At 32.4% G+C, this 25,691-nt stretch overlaps 1 protein-coding gene across 4 annotated transcripts in view; it reads left to right on the forward strand.

Moving 5' to 3' along the window:
• The window catches only part of CSMD3 (CUB and Sushi multiple domains 3), a 1,146,349-nt gene that overhangs the window by 1,075,785 nt on the left and 44,873 nt on the right, over window positions 1-25,691 (forward strand). For 3 of the 4 annotated variants that reach the window (XM_045805628.2, XM_087864412.1, XM_045805630.2), the window contains 8 exons: window positions 171-365; window positions 3,510-3,683; window positions 10,297-10,470; window positions 13,167-13,340; window positions 15,282-15,467; window positions 17,389-17,562; window positions 19,538-19,720; window positions 23,483-23,659. In XM_045805628.2, the coding sequence (XP_045661584.1) occupies window positions 171-365; window positions 3,510-3,683; window positions 10,297-10,470; window positions 13,167-13,340; window positions 15,282-15,467; window positions 17,389-17,562; window positions 19,538-19,720; window positions 23,483-23,659 (1,437 nt within the window). The remainder of the gene's footprint in view (window positions 1-170; window positions 366-3,509; window positions 3,684-10,296; window positions 10,471-13,166; window positions 13,341-15,281; window positions 15,468-17,388; window positions 17,563-19,537; window positions 19,721-23,482; window positions 23,660-25,691) is intronic. The other variant, XM_045805629.2, reaches the window with a different exon arrangement.

A 25,691-nucleotide genomic window follows, 5' to 3' on the forward strand; every position in this document is an offset into this window, starting at 1 on the left:
TGGAAAAGATTGACATGGAAAATAAATTTTTAAAAAATGTTAAAGGACTTTGGCACAATAGTGAATGAGTTAAGGTAGTGGTGATGTAGAGGATAGAATAGGTACAAGATGCAGTTAAGAAATAGAATAGGCATGACTGATTAACATTTCTATTCTTGGTTTTCGTACAGTTGTTACATGTCCAAGCATCAATTCCTTTACCTTGGAGCATGGAAGATGGCGAATTGTGAATGGCTCCCATTATGAATACAAAACTAAGGTAGTTTTCAGCTGTGATCCTGGTTATCATGGACTGGGTCCTGCTTCTATTGAATGTCTTCCTAATGGTACCTGGAGTTGGAGAAATGAAAGGCCGTATTGCCAAAGTACGTATCCACTCAGCTAATCTTATTTCATAAGCTATTCTTTTTTTAAAATTTAAATTCAATTAATTAACATATAATGTACTATTTGTTTCAGGTGTATAGGTTTTTGATCCATCAGTCTTATATAATACCTAGTGCGCATTACATCACATACTCTTTCCCCACTTGATTGAATTGCTTGGTCACTTCCTTTTCCAAACACACTAGAGCAATAATGAGATAATATTATTAAAAAGACCATTTATTCTCATTAAATTTTAAAATTTTGTAACTGTTTTTTTAGTAAATGCTCATGAAAAAAGCATGGGCTTTTGATAACAGAAATCCTGTGTTTGGATTCTAAGTCTCGTTTACTACAATAAACTTAATAATGCCTATTGTAAACTTACAACTTGCCAGGCAGGCACTGCTTTTAGACCTTTACATGATTAATTCATTATTGCTTAGTTAACTATGTTATGAAGAGGTTGATGTTACTATACTTATTTTGTCAAAAAAAGAAACTGAGCCCCAGGTTTAATCATTTTACACAAGACACAGAACCTATAAATGGTGGAGAAATGAGATTCCATCCAAGCAGTCAGACTATATACCCTATGGCTTTTAATCACTATATTATATGATGTTTACTTTCTCTGATTCTAAATTTCTTAAGCTAGAAAATTAAAATAATACCTACCTTGTAGTTATTATAAAGATTTAATGGTATGTGTTATGTTGAAAATATCAGCTAGAACCTGATTCCCAGCATGACCTCAATAAATATTTATTGAATCAAATTGAATATATTGTTATTCTGTTTCCATGCATTCTTATAATATAAATGGCCAGTGTCTAATATAGATAAGCTAACTGAACATAGGACATTCAGATGAAATATTATGTAGTCCCTTTGAACTTCCTTCCCTACATTTATTGAGTATTTATTTTGTGCCAGGAAATACGCTAGGCTGAAAATTCATTCTTCCATTTTGTGTCCAACACAACTCTGTGGCATTTATGATGTAAACACTCATAATTTATAAATTAATAAAGGAACCAGAAGTCTAAATAGGATTATGATTATGATGATTAAAAAGTTCAACAGAGCAGACAGTGGTCTTTGTGTAATGAGTATGCAAGTATCTACTATTATTTTACTGATGAATTTCCTATTTTGCAATCTATTTTTTTAACATCCATATAAGGGCATTGCCCTATTTTATATTGATGAATTAAAAATCTCAAAAATAGATGTCAAAACTGTAATTGTGATATTCTAAAAGTATGGCATCTATATTTGTAAATTTTTGCCCTGTTGCTTCACATTTTCTCCTAGTTTTCTTTGCTTTTAGCCTCATTATACAGGCACATGGGATAGAGATATTTCAAGGAGCTAAGGAAAAAATATCTACAATAAACCTTTAACTCAATCAGGCATTCAAAAATGTTTGTCTCATTCTTTTGTGATGATGTAGAAGTGTTTAAGGGATCATCTATGATTTGAAGGGTTTAAGGGATACATAAAACAAGGTCCCAGGCTACAGGTAAGAGTAGGGGAAAGACAAGAAATCTAAGGATTGCAATTCACTGAGAAAATGGAAAGAATAGCGATTTTGCTGATTCTCTATTCATCTTTTAAATTTAAAAAATATAAATATTAGTATTATTAATAAGTAGTATAACTACTGCAAAGGGTTGTTGAGGGATTAGTTCAAAACAATCACTATATTTAAAATTTTATATACAACAATTTAAAGTTTGCAAATTTTCTGTGTAATGGACACCTAATGCCTAGATCTGAAAGTCAGCACTGTGGGGTGGTGGCTAAGTATTGGATTCTAGAGTTTGAACACTGAGTTTTAATTTCGATTTAACTATTTCCAGGCTGTGTGACCTTATTAAAGTGACTTAACCACTATGTGCTCCTTCCTAGTCCATACAATTCAGATATTGACTCCACCTACCTCATAGAGTTGCTTTGAGAATTACTTAACTTATAGCACTACTAGTAGTGTCTGATACAAAATAAGCACTCAATAAACATTATCCACTATTGTTTTTTATTCAAGAAAGACATTTCATTTGCAGTCTTTAAATATGAAGGAATTATAAGAGCTGGATTCTAAATGGCCTAGTGAGTCAATCTCTTTTTCAGTTTTTTAAAACCTGCAAAGTGTGAAGTATCATTTTATCTAATGGTTTTTGTGAAAATCAAATTATGTTTTACATGTAAATTTCTTTATAAACTTTGGAGATCTCAATGAAAATTACTTGTAATTACAGGCATACCTCAGAGATATTGTGGGTTCAGTTCCAGACCACTATAATAAAGCTAATACTGCAATAAAGGAAGTCAAATAAAATTTTTGGCTTCCCAGTGCTTATATAAAAGTTATATTTACACTATACTATAGTCTGTAATATCATTTTGTTTAAAAAAACAATGTACATACCCTAATTAAAAAATACTTTATCGCTAAAAATGCTAACCATCATCTGAGCTTTTAGCGAGTGGTAATCGATGATCACAGATCACCATAACAAATATAATAATAATGAAAAAGTCTGAAATATTGTGAGAAGTACCAAAATGTGACACAAAGACACAAAGTGAGCAAATATTGTTGGAAAATTTCACTGATAGGCTTACTCAACGCAGGGTTGTCACAAACCTTCCATTTGTAAAGGCACAACATCTGCCAAGTACAATACAGTGAGGTATTCCTGTACTATTTTAGCATTGTTTCAGATTTAAGAGGAAACTTTGGCTCCGGTAAGTCAAAATGAATTCCCAGTGTCACTTTGTAAGTCACAGAAATATTTGGGACCAGTGAATTACCATTTTTCACTTTGTGATTTTTTTTTTCTTTTATGACAGCCTGCTGAGTGACCAGGTTGGCTCACCCAAAGATCCAAAAATAGCTTCATTACATGTTGCTGTCACTCAGAAGGTTTTAAGAGAACTCAAAGAGGATAGATTGTAAATTATGTCATCTATTTTCTCTGCATTTTCACACTTACTCAAACATGTCTTACAAATGTCGATTTCAGTTGTGAATATGTCAGATCAGAGAGAATTCAGAATGTTAAAAGCATGGTTTTGTGTCAAGTGCACATTGACGATGTTTTTAAGCATTTTTATTATTTTTTATTGTTTTCAAGTTATTTCCTGCGGAGAACTACCTACACCTCCAAATGGAAATAAGATTGGAACTCAAACTTCATATGGCTCCACGGCCATCTTTACCTGTGACTCCGGATTCATGCTTGTGGGCTCTGCGGTACGGGAATGCCTTTCTTCAGGTCTTTGGAGTGGATCTGAAACCAAATGCCTAGGTACAGATTTTTGAATCATTTTAACCAACCTCATCCCCACCCATGCCTCTGAAAAGGAGGCAGCCCTTTTTCTATAACAAGAGATGGTCATTTATATTCACCCAGTAAGGATGCTAACCAGAAAATGTTTAACTTTAAAAATGCCTCATGGTAGAAAAGCTATTAAACACATAACTCTTAAAGTTAATTAACTAGTATTTCAAATGAGAATCTTATATCATTAAGGAGAGACACATTTTCTTCCAGGCATGTGAAAATAAAAAGGTGAAAACTAATTGCTGAAAATTGTATGTCTGCATACTCAGCTGGATTAATCACTGTAGCAGTTAATTCGTTCTAAACCATAGTCAATTCTCCTTTCACCTATTTGCTTAAGGTAATGATTGAAGGAGAAAAACGATTTCCGCATTTAAACTCTTTCTCCCTTTTAATTTCATAAGCTTTTAACATGTGTAATATTACTTTCTGTTAAACTCTTAAAATATCTTTTTTCAAACCTGATTTTAGTCAAATAGGATTTTTTTCCCCTTAGGGTTTTTTTTAATTCATTATAAAAAACTGTTCAGTTAAAGAAACTGAACTAACTAGTTCTTTTTTGTCCCTCCTTCTTTATTATTAACAGAATATTATGATTTATGCTTTATCTTTTTTCAAAAACTTCAATAAATTTTTTAGTAGAGAATGGTATGATTTATGCTTTATTTTTCTCCAAAATGATTTCAAGATATGACAGCAAGTACTGAATTAGGCATAATAAAAATTGTTCTAATAATTATTCACTTGTCTGTTGGGAACAAGAGATAATCTTTTTGTTTACTAATTTAAAAATCACTGATGATTACGAACAGGGTATTGCTAGACGCGGACAGTGCTTTGTCTATAAATATTTACTCTATTTAAGAATATGAGGCAAGGCAGAAAACTCTATACTTTAACAATTTAGATACATATTGTTTTTCTTATAAGCTTGAACATATTCATGTTAATGCAATCATTATTTGAAACTTAAGAAGGTATAACCACAGGTTTTGATTAAAATCCTTTTTTCCCCTCAAGCATATTTGTTAATAAGTACACTTGGAAGCCTAGCAACAGTGGTTTCTTTATAAGAGCATGTATATTTGAATATGCTAACTATTATATTTAAAAAATGGTACAAAATTAAGTCTTTATGTATTTACATAGGATTAAATGATCAAAATATGTTTAATAGTTCCAAACCAATTTTGGTTATGCAGATTTCAGCTACAGATTACTTAGTTTACATATAAACTTGAAAATGTATGTGTGATCTAAATTTGAAATACTATATTTTGTGGCTCTATGCCGTGGTGAACTGGTATTATATATTGTGTGTTATTTATTAAATATTGTATAAAGAGGGTGGTTTTATTCACCTGTTTAGAATCCCAATTCTGTTTTCTCAAGAGATAGAATATAGAAGAAAGATTTATAACAAAACATTGCCTCTCAGTCTGTGAAGACAACATCACCATCCATTGCAGAGGATGTAGTGTTGACATCTAATACAAGCTCCGAAGGATGTGGGTAGAAGGAAAATGCAATTGCCAGACAAGCGAATCCTGGAATCTTATGCTTGTACTTGACTTTAAGGATTGATGTAGTCCAGTCATTCTCATGTGTGAAAAAAATAACTTGTCCTTATAGCCACATACACTCTTGGCTAATAATGGCCACTAGGATGTGCTTATAATCATTTCTCTAAATACAGTGCATTTATTCCTAGTCGACTCCCCAGCATCTTATTATGAATTTTTCAGTTTTTCGATTGAAACACTTGACAGTGACACTTGACATAGGGGTATCTCTATACCCACCACCTAGATTCTACAATTGACATTTTGTCATATTTGCTTATCACATATCTATCCTTCAGGCCTCTGTCAATCCGTCAATTTGTTTTTTTAGATGTATTTAAAAGTAACATGCAGAATTCAGTGCACTTTTTTGCTAAATATTTCAGCATGCATATCATTACCAAGAGTTTAATATTTGCTTACTCTTCTTGATTTTTTTTTACCATGACAAAATGTGTATACAGTGGAATGTATATATCATAAACACAATGAGATGCATTTAGTCAAATGTGTATAACTCTCTAAATTAAACCACTTCGTAGTTATAGAATATTCCTGTTACTTTGGAAAGGTTCCTCACGGCCCTGTACAGACAATATGCAGCTCCCTTCAACCCTGAGACAATAATTGTTTTGGTTTGTTTTTTACCATATGTTAGTTTTCCCTTTCTAGAAATCCATGCTAATGGAATTCTAAATTATATACCGTGTAAGACTTCTTTCATTCTCTTTCCATGTTGTTGTGTGTATCACTATTTTTTTAATTGCTGAGTTGAATTCCATTATATGAATATGCCACATGTTGGTCAATCCCCTATTGATAGACACCTGACCCTTGTCCAGTTTCTGGGCTATTATGAAAAAAGCTGCAATGAATATTCATGTAAAAATCTTTTTGTGAGCATATGTATTCATTTCTCTTAGAGATTTAGAAGTAAAATCCTGGAGCGTTCTTGTCTCACATTTTCTCCAGCATGTGGTATAGCCAGTCTTTTAATTTTATCCATTCCATTGGGTGCATAAAGGTATTTTATAACATTTTAATCTGCATTGTCTTGATGAGTACTCATAGCGCAATTTCTTGAGCTTTTTGGCCATTTGTAAATTTTCCTTTGTGAATTGGTGAAGTATCTTTTATATTGAATTGGCTTTTATTATGAACTATAGGAGTCTTTGTATGTTCTGGTGGTAAGGCCTTCATTATTATGCATTTTATAGATATTTTCTTGCAGCCTGTGACTTGCTTACTTATTTCTTCTTTTAATAGGCAGATATTTAAAAAATTTTTAAAGTCTATGTTTTCTGGTTGTTGCTTTCTGTGTCTTGTTTACAAAACTTTTACTCATCTACAAGTCATAATGATTTTCTTTCCTATTTTCTTCTAGAAGTTTTATAGTTTTAGGTGTTACTTTTATACGTACGATTTATCTTTAATGTGTTCTTGTATGTATAATGAATGAACTGAAATTGAGGTTTAGTTTTTTACTAGAAGGGTATCTAGCACTATTTGTTGAATAGGTTTTATAATAAGTCTTGAAATTTTGTATGTATATCCTTCAAATTTGTTCTTATTTTTCAAGATAACTTTGAATACTGTATATCTTTTCATCTAAGATTTCATCTAAGATTTAGACTTAGCTTATCAATTTTTATTTTTAAAAATATTTGGTAGGATTATGATCAGGATCACATTGAATCCATATATCATTTGAGGAGAATTGGCATCTGACAATGTTGAGTCTTCCAATTAATAAGCATAATATATTTAGTATATTTATCCATTTATTTAGGTCTTCAGTTTTTTTGCAATAGCAGTATTTTGAATTTTTAGCATAGAGATCATTTATGTCTGTTGCTAATATTATTCCTGAGAATGTTTATTGTGTTTCTAATATTATAAGTGAAATTGTTCATTTTTAATTACATTTTCCATTTAATTTACATTTTCATGTTGGTTGCTGCTAATATATAAAAATATAATTATTTGAAATATTTATCTAGTGTCCTGAAACCTTGCTAAATTATTAGTTTTAGGATTTTCTTAAAATAGAATTTTCCACATATATATAATCTGAGCTTAGAATAGTTTTACTTTTCTGTTTTCCAGATTTATGCTTTCTTTCTTCCTCTGTATTAATGTTTACACTGCATAAGGCCAACCAAACAATGTTAAATAGAAATGGTGAGAGTGGTCATTCCTGTCTTATTCCCTACATGAGGAAGAAAGAATTCAGTATTTCATTGGTAAATATGTTAGCTGGAGGTTTTCCTTAGATGTCTTTTGGCATTTTGAAACTCAATTCTCAACAATAAGCAATGCTCTGGACACCAACCAGTGTCCTACTATTCCATTCAATTCTGTCACTATCTACCTGGAGATAGTGTCAGACTCCTTAGGTTAAAGTTTCCATCTTTTTTTTTTTTCTTTTTAAGATTTTATTTATTTGAGGGTTAGGCATCTAACCAGAGGCTGCGGTTCCGGTCCTGGTCTCAGGATCCCGGGATCAAGCCCAATGTCGGACTGGGCTCTCTGCTTAGCGGGGAGTCTGCTCTCCTTCCCCCTCTCTCTTTGTGCCATCTCTGGCTCTCTCTCAAGTAAATAAATAAATGATATTAAAAAAAAAAGATTGTGTTTATTTGAGAGAGAGAGAGAAAGTGAGAACACAAGCTGGAGGAGGGGCAGAGGGAGAGGGAGAAGCAAACTCCCCACTCAGTGGGGAGCCTGGGAACATGACCTGAGTCAAAAGCTCGTGCTCAGGCACCCCTAAAGGTTCAGTCTTATAAGCAGTCACTTTCCATTCCCCCTTCAGATGCCACGCATAAGCTCAGGCTATTACCTGTGCTTCTGACTGGCTCTAAATCACAGATTCCTATGACCCTCTCCTTGGATTTGATTAATTTGCTAAAGTGGCTCACAGAACTCAGAGAAACATTTTACTTACCAGATACAGGTTTATTACAAAAGGTTGTCTCGGGAACAGCCAGATGGAAGGGATGCATAGGGGAAAGTATGTGAGAACGGTACAGAGCTTCTGTGCTTTCTGAGGGCCCCACTCTCCTGAATTTTCTTTGTGTTCACCAAACCCAGAGGCTCTCTGAACCCTGTGCTTTTGGTTTTTGTATGGAGGCTTCATTGCCTGGGCATGATTGATTAAATCATTGGCCACTGGCAATTAATTCAACTTCTAGTCCTTCTCTCTTCCCCAGAGGTCAAAGGGGTGGGACTGGAAGTGCCAACCCTGTAATCATGTGGTTGGCTCCACTGGCACCCAGCCAGTGAGATCTTAGGTGAGATCTCAAAGCCACCTCATTAACATAACAAGATACATTTTTTTTCTCTTATCATTTAGTAAATTTCAAGAGTTTTAGGAGCTCCCAAACAGGGACCAAGACCAAATACATACTTCCTACTGTAAATTAGAATATCACAGATGTCTTTATGAGGTTGAAAAACTCCCTTATATTCTAAATGTGTTGTTAGTTTTCATCATGAATTGGTACTGAATTTTGCCAAACGCTTTTTATTCATCTATTGAAATAATCATATTTTTCCCCTTCACTCTGTGAATATGTCACTCTTTTAATCTGTCAAATTACAGTGGTTGATTTTATGTACGTTTCTAGTTTGGTTTTCTAAAATTGTAAGGAGTTCTGCATCTATTTTCATGAAGGATATTGGCTTTTCATGTGTCTTCCAGTTTTACTATTGGGGCTGTGATTACCTCATAAAACAAATTAAGAAGCAATCCTTTCTTTTCTATTTTCTAAGAGTGTGTATAATTTTTTTTTAACTTAAATGTTTGGTTAAAACACTAAAAACGTTTGAGCCTGAGTGGTTTTTGTGGGAAGGATTTTGTGTAGGAATTCAAGTATTTTGGGGGGCACCTGGGTGGTTCAGTTGGTTAAACATCTGACTCTTGATCTCAGCTCAGGTCTTGATCTCAGGATCATGAGTTCAAACCCCACATTGGGACCCACGCTGGGTGTGGGGCCTATTTAAAAAAAAAAAATGGGGACATCTGGGTGGCTCAGTAGGTTGAGTGTGGAACTCTTGGTTTTAGTTTAGGTCATGATCTCCAGGACATGAAATAGGTTGGGCTCCACCTCAGCACGGAGTCTGCTTGTCCCTCTCCTGCCCCCTCTGCCCCTCCCCTGCTCCATGAGCACATACACAGGCTCTTCCTATTTCTAAAATGAATGAATAAAATATTAAAAAAAAAAAAAGGAATTCAAGTATTTTAAAAAATGAAGGACTATTCATATTTTCTGTTTTATCTTGTGTTAGTTTTGGTATATAGTTTTCAAAGTATTTGCCCTTTTCTTCAAACTGTTAAATGTATTGGCACAAAACTGTCCTTCATATTTAATTTCTGTAAGCTTATAGTGGTAACACTTCATTCATTTCTGTTACTGGTAATTTTGTTCTCTCTTTTTCGTTGTGCTAAATGAATTAACTAGGAGGTTAGCGATTTTTTTTGCTATTTTTAAAAAAGACATTTTTAGCTTAGGTAATGTCCTCTGTTGTTTTCCATTTTCTATTTCCTTGATTTCTGTAACTAGCTGCAATATATCCTTTCATCTACTTTGGCTTTATTTTCTCTTCTTTATTTTGCTCTTCTTTTTTCTCTTCTTAAGGTGGAATCTTAACCTATTGATTGTATATATTTTTTCATTTTCAATAAAAGTGTTTAACCCTATAAATCTTTTCACTAAACAGATTTATCTGCATCCTTAAATTTTGATATATTATATTTTTATTTCTACACAGATTGAAATGTTTTCTAACTACTTTTAGACCCAAGTTTTACTAGGAGTAACATTTTCTTTTAATTCCCAAATATTTGGCATTTTGCTGAGTATCTTGTAGTTCTCTTTATGTCATATTATCATGTTTTCATTATTTGTAGCATGCTTGTAAATAAACTTTAAAAGTTTAGTAACGTTATATATGTATATAAATACAAAAATAAAACTTAAATCACAATATTAAAAATATTACTTTCTGACCCATTTCAGCGGGTCACTGTGGCATTCCAGAGCTCATTGTGAATGGTCAAGTCATTGGAGAAAATTATGGATACAGAGACACAGTTGTTTATCAATGTAATCCTGGTTTTAGATTGATTGGTTCTTCAGTGAGAATATGTCAACAGGATCACAACTGGTCTGGTCAGCTCCCATCCTGTGTGCGTAAGTAAGCATGACAGAAGTAACTAGAAGCCTCTGGTCTCATATAATTACCAATATTTTTTTCTTAGGTAAGATACACACACACACAAACAAACGCACACATAAAACCATCCATAAAAACAAGAAAGTGGAAGAAAATATTAGAATGTCTATTTTTATTTATGTTTTATCATAAAGACAAGAAATTAAGTTCAGCTATTCTAGTATTTTAATATGAATATATAATATTTACAAATGCATATTTTCATATGGAAGGTATATTTTTGACAAATTTTAACTTACAAGAATTTAATTTCTTGAGACCACAAGGCAGCAACATCAATATTGTCATTATGTGATATTATGAAACTTTTTATAGTGAAAATACTTTGGATAATTTTTTTCTAATAATTATGATGCTATAGCTGTCGTATCAAAATCAGATCCTGATGGAGTGTAATTAGTGGGGAAAAAACTTGTCACGCATGATATGAAGAACTATTGTTCTCATTTCAGTTCCATTACTAATTATATGAGCTAATGCAGGTCATTTAATCTCTCTAGGCCTTAATTCCCTTATACATAAAGTGAATGGTTAAAAGTACTTATAATTATCTTTCCTTTCAGCTTCAAAATCCATCTTATTCTTAAATGCATCAAGATTCTATATACACATCTGATATAATTTCTCATAAAAATTTACATGAAATATTTAAAATTCATTTAAAATTTTGTTTTACAGCACTCTTTTCACTATTTTAAATTCATACAAAATTGTGTAACACTGTAATTTGGGAATTGTTTCAATAATATTTCTCACTGGTTCAACAAATATCTATCTGAACTTTTAATTTACCTATGAACTCTCACATGAAGAAGGAAGTGGATTGTAAAGTAAAACTTTTTTGTTATTTTTTAAATACAGCTGCTGTACTTTTTGGCTTCTATGTGTATGGCATAGATTTGTCCATTGTGCATTTATTATGACTATAATATCACAAAAGTAAGAATAGAGTTGAACATTGATAATTCTTTTACTTTGCTTAATGCACTGAATCTCTACCAACACACAGTGTTTCACATCCCAGTCTAACCTATTTTGGACCAGAAATGCAATTATCAGTGTGATCCTTATTTTTTTCTTTCTCCTGATCATTTCCATCCACAATTACTGACATTTATATTAAAATTGGTATCAGAAAATGAGAATAAATACTGCAAATATGCTTTTATTATAACTTCATATGATCATACTATAGAGATTTTGAAGGCTTCAGATAAATAATGCATGGGACTTTTAGCATGGATTCACAGGAAATACTTCAATCGTTCTGTGACTAATTACATCCATATTTATAGATTTCATTGTCAAATTTTTATTCAAACAACACATATTTATTGAAGTTCTAGTTTCATGGAAAATACTTCCAGGTGTTGAAATTTAATAGAATAATAGACCATAGAATTAATAATTAATATTACTTTTCTAAGTGGTGTGTGTGTGTATGTGTGTATGCACATGCATGCGTGTGCACGTACACGTACACACAGACTGATGATTTAAAGAAAGCATGTTATGCTTGTGTCTGTCCTAGATTTTTTTCCCTTTTTTTTATATTCAGGCATAGCCAACTAATACCACTGTTTTTCTTGTTGAATAATTGAGACTATAAAAGAAAATTGGCCCTTGAGGTAAAACTGATTTCTTTATTGATAATTTTAACAAGAATAAGATGCAGTTAAATTTCCAAATGAGTAGGTTGACATTAACAATACAGCTGAAAACTAATTGCTCTTGGGTCATTTCAAAAGTACTAAAAGTGACTATGGTTTTTCACTGTGCCCAATTATGAAGCACTATTAGTGGAGTTGCTCTGATTAATAGAGCGAGATGATGCAATAAAACAGTTCACAGAAATACAGAGTGTTTGGGAAAAGCCTAGCACTACATAAAATCTAGAATAGAACTATAACCCTAAAAACATTTAAGTAATTTATCTAATTGATACATTATTTCTAAACAAAATTGTTTTAATTATCAAGTATCAGTTGTGAAGAAAATAAACCAGTAAGGTTGACAGGTTTACCAAGCGTTGTTATTGGTATCTCAAAATAGTAAGGAGAATGCTACTACATCATGTATTATTTTTACTGTTTACATCATATAGCCACATTAATTCTTCAAGCGCATTTTGCTTGACAATGTGTTATTCATAAAAATTAATAGTATAAATAATACTAAACTACTTCAAAATTAAATACAAAAAAAAACCTGCCTTTATGGACCATCGATTCTTACTTAACTAGAAAAGGGAAATAGGTTCAGTTTCAATTTTTCTGCTTCTACCTAGTGACATGAACTTCATTCCCAGATTTCTTTGAATTTCAGTGTTTGTCCAAAAAAAAAAAAAAAAAAACTCCAAAACAAAACAGAGAGAGTGAGAACAAAAATGTACCATGAAACTTTAAACATCCCTATACCACTTGAATGAAATGGGCACAATTATAAATATTTCTGTCTTTACTAATATTTCTGTTCTATTGTCTATTTTGGCACTCTAAATCGCTCTCTTCAATAGTAAAAGTACTTTAAATATATTTTTACATAAAAGTGTTCTTTCCATGTTGTTTGAAATGATTAAATATAACTGTCATGTGATAACTGATAACTAAATATTCTGCTTTGTGCTTCTCCTCTCCCCACCCATTGCTATTAGCTGTTAGCTGTGGTCACCCTGGTAGTCCAATTTATGGAAGAACAAGCGGTAATGGATTCAACTTTAATGATGTGGTGACATTCTCTTGCAATATTGGGTATGTTATGCAAGGGCCAACAAAGGCACAGTGCCAGGCCAACAGACAGTGGAGCCATCCTCCACCAGTGTGCAAAGGTAAACATCTAATTATATTCCAGCTTAGGGCATGGTCATAATGTATCTGTGTAAACATAGATTACAACATCTGAAATAACTTGGGCAGAATAGTAAAATGTTTTCAGCTAATAAAACAAAAGGATTTAATATTGATGTCCTCTCATTAGCTATGCTTTCCTTTTTCCTTAATTTTTATCTTTTGTTCTTAAAAGTTAAAATTAGCAGGTTTTATTTTTTGGGTGGGAGGCTTTAAAAAAATTTAGTTACCATACAGTGCAATATTGGTCTCTGGAGTAGAATTCAGTGATTCATCACTTAACATACAACACCCAGTACTCATCACAAGTACTGTCTTTCATACCCATCACCCATCTAGCCCATCCCCCACCCACCACTCTCCATCAACTCTCAGTTTGTTCTGTGTTGTTAAGAGTCTCTTATGGTTTGTTTTGCTCTGTCCCTTTTTCCCCCTACCAATATGTTTATCTGTTTCTTTCTTAAATTCCACATAAGAGTGAGATCATATGGTATTTGTCTTTCTTTGACTGACTTATTTCACATAGCATAATACACTCTAACTCCATCCGCGTCATTGCAAATGACAAAATTTCATTTTTGATGGCTGAGTAATATTCCATTATATATATATATATATACACACACACACATACATATACACGTGTGTATATATATACCTCATCTTCTTTATCCATTCATCAGTCATTGGACATTTGGGCTCTCTCCATAGTTTGGTTATTGTTTTTAATGCTGCTATAAACATCGGAGTGCATGTACCCCTTCAAATCTATATTTCTGTATCCTTTGAATAAATACCTAATAGTGCAATTGCTGGATCATAGGGTAGTTCTATTTTTAACTTTTTGAGGAACCTCCATATTGTTTTCCAGAGTGGCTGCACTGTTTGCATTCCCACCAATAGTACAAGAGGGTTCCCCTTTCTCTGTATCCTAGCTATACCTGTTATTTCTTCTGTTAATTTTAACCATTCTGATAGGTGTGAGGTGGTATCTCTATCTCATCATGATTTTGATTTTGATTTCCCTGATGATGAGTGATGTGTATATCTTGTCATGTGTCTATTAGCCATCTGTATGTCTTCTTTGGAAAAGTGTCCATTCATGTCTTCTGCTTACTTCTTAACTGGATCATTTGTTTTTTGGATGTTGAGTTTGATAAGTTCTTTATAGATTTTGAATACTAACTCTTTATCAGATGTCATTTGCAAATATCTTCTCCCATTCAATAGACTGCCTTTTAGTTTTGTTGATTGTTCAGAAGCTTTTTATCTTGATGAAGTCCCAATAGATCATTTTTGCTTTTGTTTTCCTCGCCCCTGGCGATATGTCTAGTAAGAAGTTACCAAGTTTTATTTTAACTGCTTAGCTTTATTATCTTGTACCTATTTTATTGCTGCATATAAAAAGCATTAAGATCATTTTACTTGTGCTTTGCTTTATAATTAACGGAACTTACCTTTGGCATTTATTTTTTCATATTCTTGGAGAGACTGAGTCCTCATTTACCGTGATGCCAACACTGGGGGTTCTTTATTGTTTTTTCTATAGAAACAGATTAAAGAGATTTTTGCTGTTTTTCCATTTGCAAAGAGGTATGACATATTTCATATTGTCTGATAAATACAACCAAATTATAATTTTTCTACCTTTTTTATGGCTTATAGCTTAAGGTATCATTTTTTATGTCTGTACTCAGCAGAATACTTCTAGAGTTACAAAAAGTTTTACAAAAAGTTTTTCCTTTTTCTATGTTTACAACCACATGGATTTCACTTCATTATCTATATAGCCTATGCATTAATTTTATTCCTGGAATCTTTGTTTGATTAAATTTACCTTTGAAACTCCATTTCTAATGGAAATCTATGTAGGTCTATATATGTTATTCCAAACATAATTTCCAAAACTGTCATTTATTTAGTGGTGAACTGCTCTGATCCTGGAATTCCAGCCAATTCCAAAAGAGAAAGTAAAATAGAACATGGAAATTTCACCTATGGCACTGTGGTATTCTATGACTGCAATCCTGGATATTTCTTATTTGGATCTTCGGTTTTAATATGTCAACCAAATGGACAGTGGGACAAACCTTTACCAGAATGTATCAGTAAGTAGATAATGTGAATTCTTCTTGAGAAAATGCCCTAGAAGCAACATGGATGTTTATTGTCTTATAAACTATCTAGAGCTATATATCAAAAGGATCTTGTTTGTAATTATTACTTTAATTTTTTATTTTATTGTTTCATTTTTTGAAACTATAGTCCCCTATATTCTGCCAATTCAATGCCTGAATGCCATTTTTATTGATATTAATATGATTCTTTGATTTTGAGCTTTGATAAAGCAAATAGACGATGAAAAGAAACGTCTGTTATATTCTATGATGTTACCATTCCATAAGAGGCAATTACCTTTTGATTTTCTTTTGTATTACTATTTTAAATCTCATTTAAGGTAATATTAGTCTAATGTAAACATCTACCAGGGCTTTAGAATACTTAAGGATTTAGACAAATGTGTGACTTAAAACTTACTGATTTAAACATTTATCATATTACAGACACATATACATATAAATGCAGTAAATGTTGACACACATCATCTTTGAAGTCAGCGAATATTTATTTGAGTGCATTTTGTCATATGTTGTGTTGGAGTTGTAGAATATAAATAAAATAAATTATAGCAGATATGCATAAAATTAGCATGTGTAGTAAGGAAATAATTATGTGAGAACCTAGGGAAATGAACATGAATTTGAAATATTCAGTTAGTTATCAAGTCTCAAGTATAGCTATGTCTCAAAAAGTTGATAAATCATGATAGAAAGAGAAGAACTTTATAGATTGAAGGAGTAGTGTGTCAAAAAATTGTGCAAGTAATTTTTGGTTGTACTAAGTTTCTAAATTATAACATTATTTTATGATAATGTTTTAGTTAAAGGTACTTTATGTTTACAGAGTGGAATTTTTCGAAAATATTATGACATCATGCACTAATGAAGAAACAAAACTTCATGCAGTGTTCATTAAATTTCAGCTTCTATAGCAAATAATTCAATTGTTGATCTTTAGCTTAAAATGTTTTTCACTTCTTTTTGTAGAAAGTCTGTTCTAATAGTTGACGACTTGACTTGCTTGACTTTTTGTGGCTATAGCATTAAAGTTAAAAATCTTTCATAAGACATGTAAACATGAACTTCTTTAGATTTTCTTAGCTCTCATACTTTTTGCCTTTCTTTATTTCCTATAGCTCTCTGGTAGTGTGCAAAGTACTCAAGGGTTTTATTAAGCTTATATCCCCTTATGTGCTATTTAAAACTCTGGAGTCATATTGCACTCAATATTTTTCCAAGTTATAACTAAAAAGCAGTACACAGTTAGTTCCGAGGCTACCTCTAGGTTATAAAGAAAATTCAACGATGCACTGATATCTGATTCTGCTATGCTTAGTAGTGTTTTAGTTAACAAGCCAGTGAGTATTTTCGTTGTGCAGCATGATTGATTCTGGCTGGGAATGGAATTATTCTAGACTGCATTATTAGAGTGTGTGACACATATCCATTTTCATTCCCTTTTCCTTACCTTCAAAATTCTTCCTTTTGATCTCTGTATGGGCTCATTTTGAATCCTAGATAGCATTGTAGATCCTTAGTTAGATTATCCACATTACTTCTCTCTCTAACTTGCATATCTTTGTCCAGGCACATACATACTTTAAACTCATGGACATAAGCATATAAACACACACTCACCACCCCCACACATAACAGACTTATACTAACTCATTTAATGCTTGCTTACAGTGTTCCTGCTAAACACTGGTGAGTGGGTTAACAGGATTGCTTATGTAACTGCAACTTCCATTTTATTTTATAAAAGCCAGCTTTCACATGGATTTTTGACTTCTGGAGGATAGGTATATTTGAGCAGATAACTTACTTCTGACTTATTTTATAAAACGTGGTGCAGGTTGTTCGATAGGAGATATAAAAAAATTTTATATTCAATAATTATGTATTGTAGTGATTGACTGTGGACACCCTGGCGTTCCTCCTAATGCAGTCCTGTCTGGTGAGAAGTACACCTTTGGGTCCACTGTTCACTATTCCTGCACAGGAAAGCGTACCCTTCTAGGCCAGTCATCAAGAACTTGCCAATTAAACGGCCATTGGAGTGGATCACAACCTCATTGTTCAGGTACCTCTTGGAAAATCGGACAATGTGTGTTGGAAGTTACACTATTATTATTTATTATTATTATTATTATTATGAATATATACACAAAACAATAAGAAGAAATAAAATAATACATTTTTTTAAAAAATCTCATGAGAGAAGCTGTAACATAGTTTATACATTTATTGGAATACTTCTTAGGCAATGTAAGTTCAGAGCACAAATTAATACTCATCTTGTAGGTGATTGCTGATTTAACTACTTTTAGGATGCTACTGTTGTATTGTGCTTTTGTTCATTAAAATGAACTGCTCCATTTTACCAGATACAAAATGTTATTTCAAGATTTTTGGTTAGAGTTCAGTTCTATTAAACTTTCTACACAATCAATTACTTAATACCCTACTTTTAAAATAAAGCCCTAAATGTTTTAAAATAAACTAAGCCAAGTTTTATGAAAGATATTCACCTATTACTCTTGAGTTTCTATAACCCCAATAGAATTATCTTATAATAAATGAATATTGAGGCTAAAGTTAATAATTTGTTTGCAGAGTATTTGATAAGTCTTTTTTTCAGCTATTCAAGCCACTGCTTTTCTTAAAAACATCAACTAGTTTTAGATCTGTGTTGTCTCCCTATTTGATACTACTTATATATTTTTTTACCCATCAACTAGATGTTGGTGCTTATTTTTCTGCCTGTTTTTTATTTATATACTGCCCATTATTTTTATATTATTTTATCTCTGTGGCGATCATGTTGATGACTTACTAGAAGTTGTTTTACATTGTTTTCCTTTTAGGAGTAAAAGTTTTGAAATGGTTACTTATTTCAGAATCTCCTTGTGGTTAATCCCCGTGAAGTGACTGCCTGGGACTTTCAAATTTAGATTTGAAAAAAACTTACTTCTAATGTGACTATACAACTGATTTTAATGAGAATTAAAATTCTTATCTTGGAGTGACTCATAGTTAACTCAGACTACTGATTATACGTAAAAACATAAACTCATAAGCATACATCCCAATGTATTAGGAAACTGCTACTAAATTGCAAAAAAAAATGCACATAGATACTTAAAAGTGAAATAGTGATCTAAAAGTTTTGTGTGATTAATATTACATAACATGAAAATGAGGAGGTATAAAGAAGGATTCCAAATATACCGGGCATGTCAAAAAAGGCATCTGGACAGATAGACAGCATTTTCAATGTATATGTCTTCAATTTTCTTTCTCTCTCTCTTTTAACATATGATAATACTGTGGCAACTGTGATTAAAATTATTTAAGACACGATAAAGGGACTGAATAAATCCTTAACACTAAAATCAAAAGATGAACACCTAGTCATGAGCAAAGTTCTTATTAGGAACTTAAGCCAGAAATTTTCATATTTGTTTACAATATATTTTTATATTTTTCATATTGGAAAAGATACAATTCATTTATCTTTGATCATTGGCCACTGGTAGAGAAAGTCAGGGGGTGAAGTTTTAGACTACAGGAAAAACTATACTGTAACATTTACATTTTCCAGCACATTACAGTTCTAATTTAACAAAAAAAGATTTTCAGCAATTAGAAAATTCAAAGAAGGAAACATGCAAATTACCAAGTCTAGTTTTTAATTTTAGTTTTATAAGTCTGTTGTCATTTCAGTTCCTAGTACTATTCAGTTATAAATTTTCTATTAACTTGGTTACTAATCAGGTTTCGGAAATAATACTGAAATGTCTTTAACCTGTTTAACAGGCCCAAATATCACCAATACGGAAAATAACCTCATACTCTGCAACTATTTTCTTCTTCATTTAGGCCTTTTTTTATGACTGGAGTCAGAAAGGAAATGTGAATCATGATTTTGCCCAGTTAACTTGTCATATTAAAACACAGCATGGACAAAAACAAAAGCCTACAAGAATGTTGGACTAAATCGTGAACATAGGAAATGTTTAATGAAATAAATTAACTTTAACTATACTGAATTTCAGGTGATGCTACTGGTACATGTGGGGATCCGGGTACTCCTGGGCATGGTTCTAGACAGGAAAGTGATTTCAGAACCAAAAGTTCTGTACGTTTTGCTTGTGATATTGGTTATATCCTTCATGGCTCAGAAGAAAGAACATGTTTAGCCAACGGCAGTTGGACTGGAAGGCAACCAGAATGCAAAGGTAATCTAAGCAGAAAGTAAATATATTGAAAGTGTTGGAATTTAATGTGTATCCAAATTCAGTTGGTTACTACAGGTGAAATAACTCCTGCCCGTTTGTCCTGTCCGCAACCTTGGAATAAAGGCATCGTCCTATAAAAGAACTATGATAGGTAATAATTATAAAAAATATCTCTCATGAGCTATTTATGCACAAACGTTGTTCACATCATAACAAACATCTCAATTAGAAAAGTTAAAAATATTTGTTAAAAGGGTTTATTTTTCCCCCTTTATCACAGTGCTTTGCATAATAGACACTATCAGGGGAAAAATAGATTGTTCTTAACATTACTTTAAGATCTGTTTCAGTTTTCAGGAAAAATATAGAAAGATGCCTAAATGTATATGAGATTTTTATTAATAGAGTACAGTTGCTAATAGCTAGAATCCTTAAAATTTTCAGTGTTTGAGTAAAATTGTTAATCATTCTGACTGGCTCAGAGGTAACATAATTAAATCTTTACCAGATTGGCTAGAAAATGAAGTGTTGCTGAAAAATTATCCTTAAATTTAAATTGTTCTTTTTGAGATGAGTTTAGTGCAAAAACTAAACTTGCAAAGGTATTTAAGAAATTTACTTGATGTTATACCAAATGTATTGGTTTTATAAATAGGAAATAATTAGCAATAGAACCTTCTTGACAGTTTCTTGATTGATTATATTTCAGAATCTTTTTATATTGTTTAAAATTAGTGTCCATATTCTAGGAAAGTTAGTTATCTTTTTTTTTAATTTCACCATTTAATCTTAATTAAGAGAGACTGGCAGCTTAGTTGCTATTATAGGGAAACGAGTTGAGAAACAATGTTGCTGAGCAAAACACATTAAGTAAGACTATTTCTCAAACTTATTTTCCAAAGGAAAAATCTCTATAATTATATTGTACATGACATGGTTGATATCTAAACCATCCCTTTGTTCAGCTGAACTGCAAAATATTTTTTAGATGAAATGTGTGGTGTTGACTTTGTTTTGATAGTGTATACATGATGGATAAAAAAGAACCAGGAGTTATAGCAAATATAACAGAATTAACATTTTTCTCATGAATGGAACTCATACAAATGATTTAGAAAAAGAGATTCTAGTAGATGAATGGACAGAGGAAATGAACAGAAAATGCAGAAGAGTCAAAAAATAATTGCAACCTATGGAAAAGAATTCTACATAACTGGTAATCAGAAAATTATAATTGAACTTCAAAGCATCATTTTTCACCTGCTTTAAGATGAAATTTTGGTGTATTTGCAGCAAAACTAGAACTTTAAAACATTTCTAGAGGCTTTTTATTGTTATAATATTTTAGGGTAATTTGACAAAAATACACGTGTATAGACTATATATAGCTTTGATTTATCAGCTTTTGAGGATATTTTTTCCTGAAGAAAATAAAATATTAAAGAAAACACAGAATTGTAATGATGCAATTTTATATTTCTAATTGATTATGACTAGCCAACAACTGGAAAGAATTTGAGAGCAATAGGAAAAATCTTACATAAGCAGTTGTATATTTACATGATATATGTATCATCAATAATATTAGAATAAAGGCCATGAGAAAATATAAATCATGTAAAAGTTAAAAATTAAGATTCGGAATTATGCACTCTTGTAAAATCATGGGAAATGGTATTCATTGGGGACAAAGTATAAAAGACAGCACACAGAAATGATAATAGAACAGAGTGGAGGAATTTGTAGTATTTTTATTCTCTTTGTTCCAAATGTTTTGAAATATTATATTACTTTAGTAACTTACAGTAAAATATAAAAGCTTTCATAGACTATATGGATGTGATGAATAAATGAATATGAAAATAAAAATATCAAACAAATGTGTTAAAATAATTTAATAAATATAAAAATGCAAATTTTAAGAGTATAGCATTTTGACAAACTGACAAGGATTTTTAAAATGATGGTGCATGATGTTGCAGAAGATGTGTGAAACAAGCAAACTTTTTTACACTATCGATACAAGTACATATTATATCTTGGGTAAATCTATATATACTTCAAAAAATTAAAAATATTTTTCAAAATTAAAAATTGTTCAGACATTCCACTTCCAGAAATTTATCTTATGTGTTATTACTCATATTTGGAATTTAAGAAACAAATGATCACAGGGGGGAAAAAAGGGGGAAAACCAAGAAACAGACTCTTAACTATGGAGAACAAACTGATGGCTACCAGAGGGGAGCTTCGTGGGGGGATAGGTTGAACAGGTGATGGGGATTAAGGAGAGGTGTTGTATGGACGTGTTGAATCACTAAATTGTACACCTGAAACTAATATTACACTGTATGTTAACTAATTGGAATTTAAAGCTTTTAAAAAATTGGATCAATGTACACAGTTGTATATATAAGCTAGAGTATATTATAACTATATTACTAATGCTTTTCAAATCCTTCTTGTGTTGTGTCAGGGGTCATGGTACATAACAAATAAATATGACCAGATTGTTATTTTAGGCAGGTACTAAGGAATATAGAAGAAAGTCATTACTCTTGACAACAGATAAAAATGTTTACTATGGGGCGCCTGGGTGGCTCAGTCGTTAAGCGTCTGCCTTGGGCTCAGGGCGTGATCCCGGCGTTCCGGGATCGAGCCCCACATCAGGCTTCTCGACTAGGAGCCTACTTCTTCCTCTCCCACTTCCCCTGCTTGTGTTCCCTCTCTCGCTGGCTGTCTCTCTCTGTCTAATAAATAAATAAATAAATCTTTAAAAAAAAATGTTTACTATATCATATGTTCTCCTGAAAAAGTTACCTGGAGTTTGACTTTGTTGTGTATGTAGGAAATGTACACATTTCCTACATACACATACACACAAACATACAAAGGAATGGCAAAATTGAATATTTAAGATGCAGAGAGTAATAAAAATAGTACTTCTGAAACTGTAATTACATTTCTTCTTCATAAAACCATAAATTCTATAAAGTACTAAAATACCTTCTTATATTACAGCAAAATTTAGTATTACATTTGACATAGGCTTGCTTTTAAGATATTTAAAAAATTCACTTATGGCATTAATGGAAAATAGTTAAACATAATACAGAATAATTAGTCATATAAGAATCATATACATAAGTGTTTGTGACTCTTGTTTAGGATATATTGCAAACTTAGTGCAAAACATTCCTAGAATTTAGTTACTTTGTTTTTATTCAGTTTATTTTTTGTACACTTTGGCCCAGAAATAGAGATAGTAAAGTTTTAATGCAAATAAGTCTTATACTTACATAAATGAAAATATACATAGATGTTTATGATACTTAAATTGTTTATATCTATCCTCCTAGAAGTATAATTATATTAAATCTCTGTTGCATCTTGTTACATCTACTCCAGTTTTACATGAGTTGCTTTTTGGACAGACACTCTTACAATCCTGCTTTGGTAGATTTTATAGTACCCAAAGGCAATACTCAAGTAATTACTTTATGAAGTTTTTACTAAAGCTACTAACAAAAGTCTTTAAAAAAAATAAAGCTGTTATATGATTTGCACCCTGGTAATTAATTAATAGAATCAATATAAATTCATCTTGAATTTCAACCATTTATAAAAGATAATTCCGTGCTTATTGTAGAAGATTTTATAGCTCCTTCGGATAATTTGAAACAATCATTTAGTCACTTAATTTTTTGAGAGAGGAATTCTTAAACCATTTTTATATATACTCTGACCCATTTTGTTTTATAGCTGTACAGTGTGGCAACCCAGGAACGACAGCCAATGGAAAAGTCTTTCGGATTGATGGTACCACGTTTTCCAGTTCAGTTATCTATTCCTGTATGGAGGGATATATCCTTTCTGGACCTTCTGTTAGACAGTGCACAGCCAATGGAACATGGTCTGGAACTTTGCCTAACTGTACAAGTAGGTTTCTTTATTTTAAATGACCACTAGTTATGTAAAAAATATTTGAGTATGTAAATGTATATGTGTGTGTTTTAGAAGTTAATCAAACCATGCAAAGTTGTGAATATTGATAATGTCTTTCTGATTAAAAGATGGGGTAGTTGTGTTACAATTAGAAGGCACACTAGAGACCTTAAGAATCCATTGACTTGGGGCGCCTGGGTGGCTCAGCGGTTAAGTGTCTGCCTCCAGCTCAGGGCATGATCCCGGCATTCTGGGATTGAGCCCCACATCAGGCTCCTCCGCTAGGAGCCTGCTTCTTCCTCTCCCACTCCCCCTGCTTGTGTTCCCTCTCTCGCTGGCTTTCTCTATCTCTGTCAAATAAATAAATAAAATCTTTAAAAATAAAAAATAAAAAAAAAAAGAATCCATTGACTTACCAAGTACTGCAGTTGACAGAGGAAAGAGGAATCACAGAAAATCATGCTGTTTTTTTTTTAAGAACAGAGATGAATTATCAGTTGTAATCCAGATTAAATATACAAAGAAAACAATTTTATTTTGTCAGTCACACACATCAATAACTGACCTGGTTTTTAAAATTTGTAGATGAGGAACATGTTGCTTCCAAGGCTCAAATAGGTATTGGGCTTTTTTTTTTTTTTTTTTTTTTTTTTTAATGCTATGGTGTTGTGAAGGTCAATAGTTATTCTTAACAGTGTCAGTGGTGGAACAGCCTTGGCTGACCTGATAGTTCCAAAAATTTAACTGAAAAGACAAGCTTTATACTGTGTGTGGGCCAGTGACCCATTCCTTTTAATAATTTAGCTCTTTTGTGAGTATTTGTATTTCCTGAATGACTGGCTCAAATGAATCACTCGAGAGGAAGATGCCATCAAAGTCCTGTTGTGTCATATCCATGTACCTGGAGAAAGTCGCTCGTAGTTACTATCTTGCCTGCAAAGATTGTGAGCAATGACCAGGCTGTTGAGGTGCCTTGTGTGTATTGTGTCTCTTCAAAGGTGAAGGCCGACTATGGCTAGGAGATTATTGAAATAGGCACTGAATAGAACATACTAGCCGCATGTATAATAGCAAAACACTTACCAGTTGTTGATTGGAGTCAGTAAAAAGTAATATTCCTGGCCCTATGTCAGCCACAGATATTGTTACATGTAATCTTTTGGGTAATTACCTGACCTTGGGCAGATCCTCACAGACTGATCACTATTTTGATGAATATTCAAGAAGCTCTCTCCCTAGATCTCTCTTTCTTTCTGTGCACGTCCTCTCTAGTCCCCTCTCTCAGACTCTATCCATTCCGTTGTCTCCTGACTCTCAGATCCATCTCTTCAACTCAGGGAGTTCACTGGGTTCCGCATGGGGTTCTCCTCCCTGTGCCAAAGCCTGGAAATTCTCTCAAGGCAGTAAGATAGGGGCAGTCGTAGAACTCATCTCATTTTTTTTCTGTCTTTCAGGGATCACTGTGCTTCTGTGCTTTGCTGCCTGATGAAACCTTTCTCTTTCTTTCTTTCTTTCTTTCTTTCTTTCTTTCTTTCTTTCCTTTTTTTTTTTTTCTGGTTGTTTTAAATGGAGAATAAATTCTCCTTGATTTCTCCACTTTGTAGGAAAGAAATCCTTTTGCTTACTTTGAAAATGTCTCATTTTTTTGTGAAACTGAAAAATCGAACAATTAACAAATATGCTTTACTGTTTTCATACTGTAGTACCCCACTTGAGCCTTTAGAATGGTATCCTGCTATCTTTAATCATCAGTTATTTGGTTAAGCTTTCTCAAGACACTTCTTCCTCATATCCCTTTTAGCTAAAAAGGATCTCTCCGTGCTGTATAACTTTTTTTTCCCCCCAGTGTCAATGACTTACACTGCTAAACCATGAACTTCATAGGGCAGTTGTAACCGGGTCTGTTTATCTCAGTGACTTTCTAGAGTGCAGCACAGAACTGAATGTACAAGAGTAACTAACTGACTGACTGAAATATCTCATTTGAGTTTTATTTTAACTATGAATATATGTGACTTATAATTTC

The sequence above is a fragment of the Ursus americanus genome, chromosome 9, assembly GCF_024610735.1.
Source record: "Ursus americanus isolate L20-20 chromosome 9, mUrsAme1.1.p, whole genome shotgun sequence".
Lineage (NCBI taxonomy): Eukaryota > Metazoa > Chordata > Mammalia > Carnivora > Ursidae > Ursus > Ursus americanus.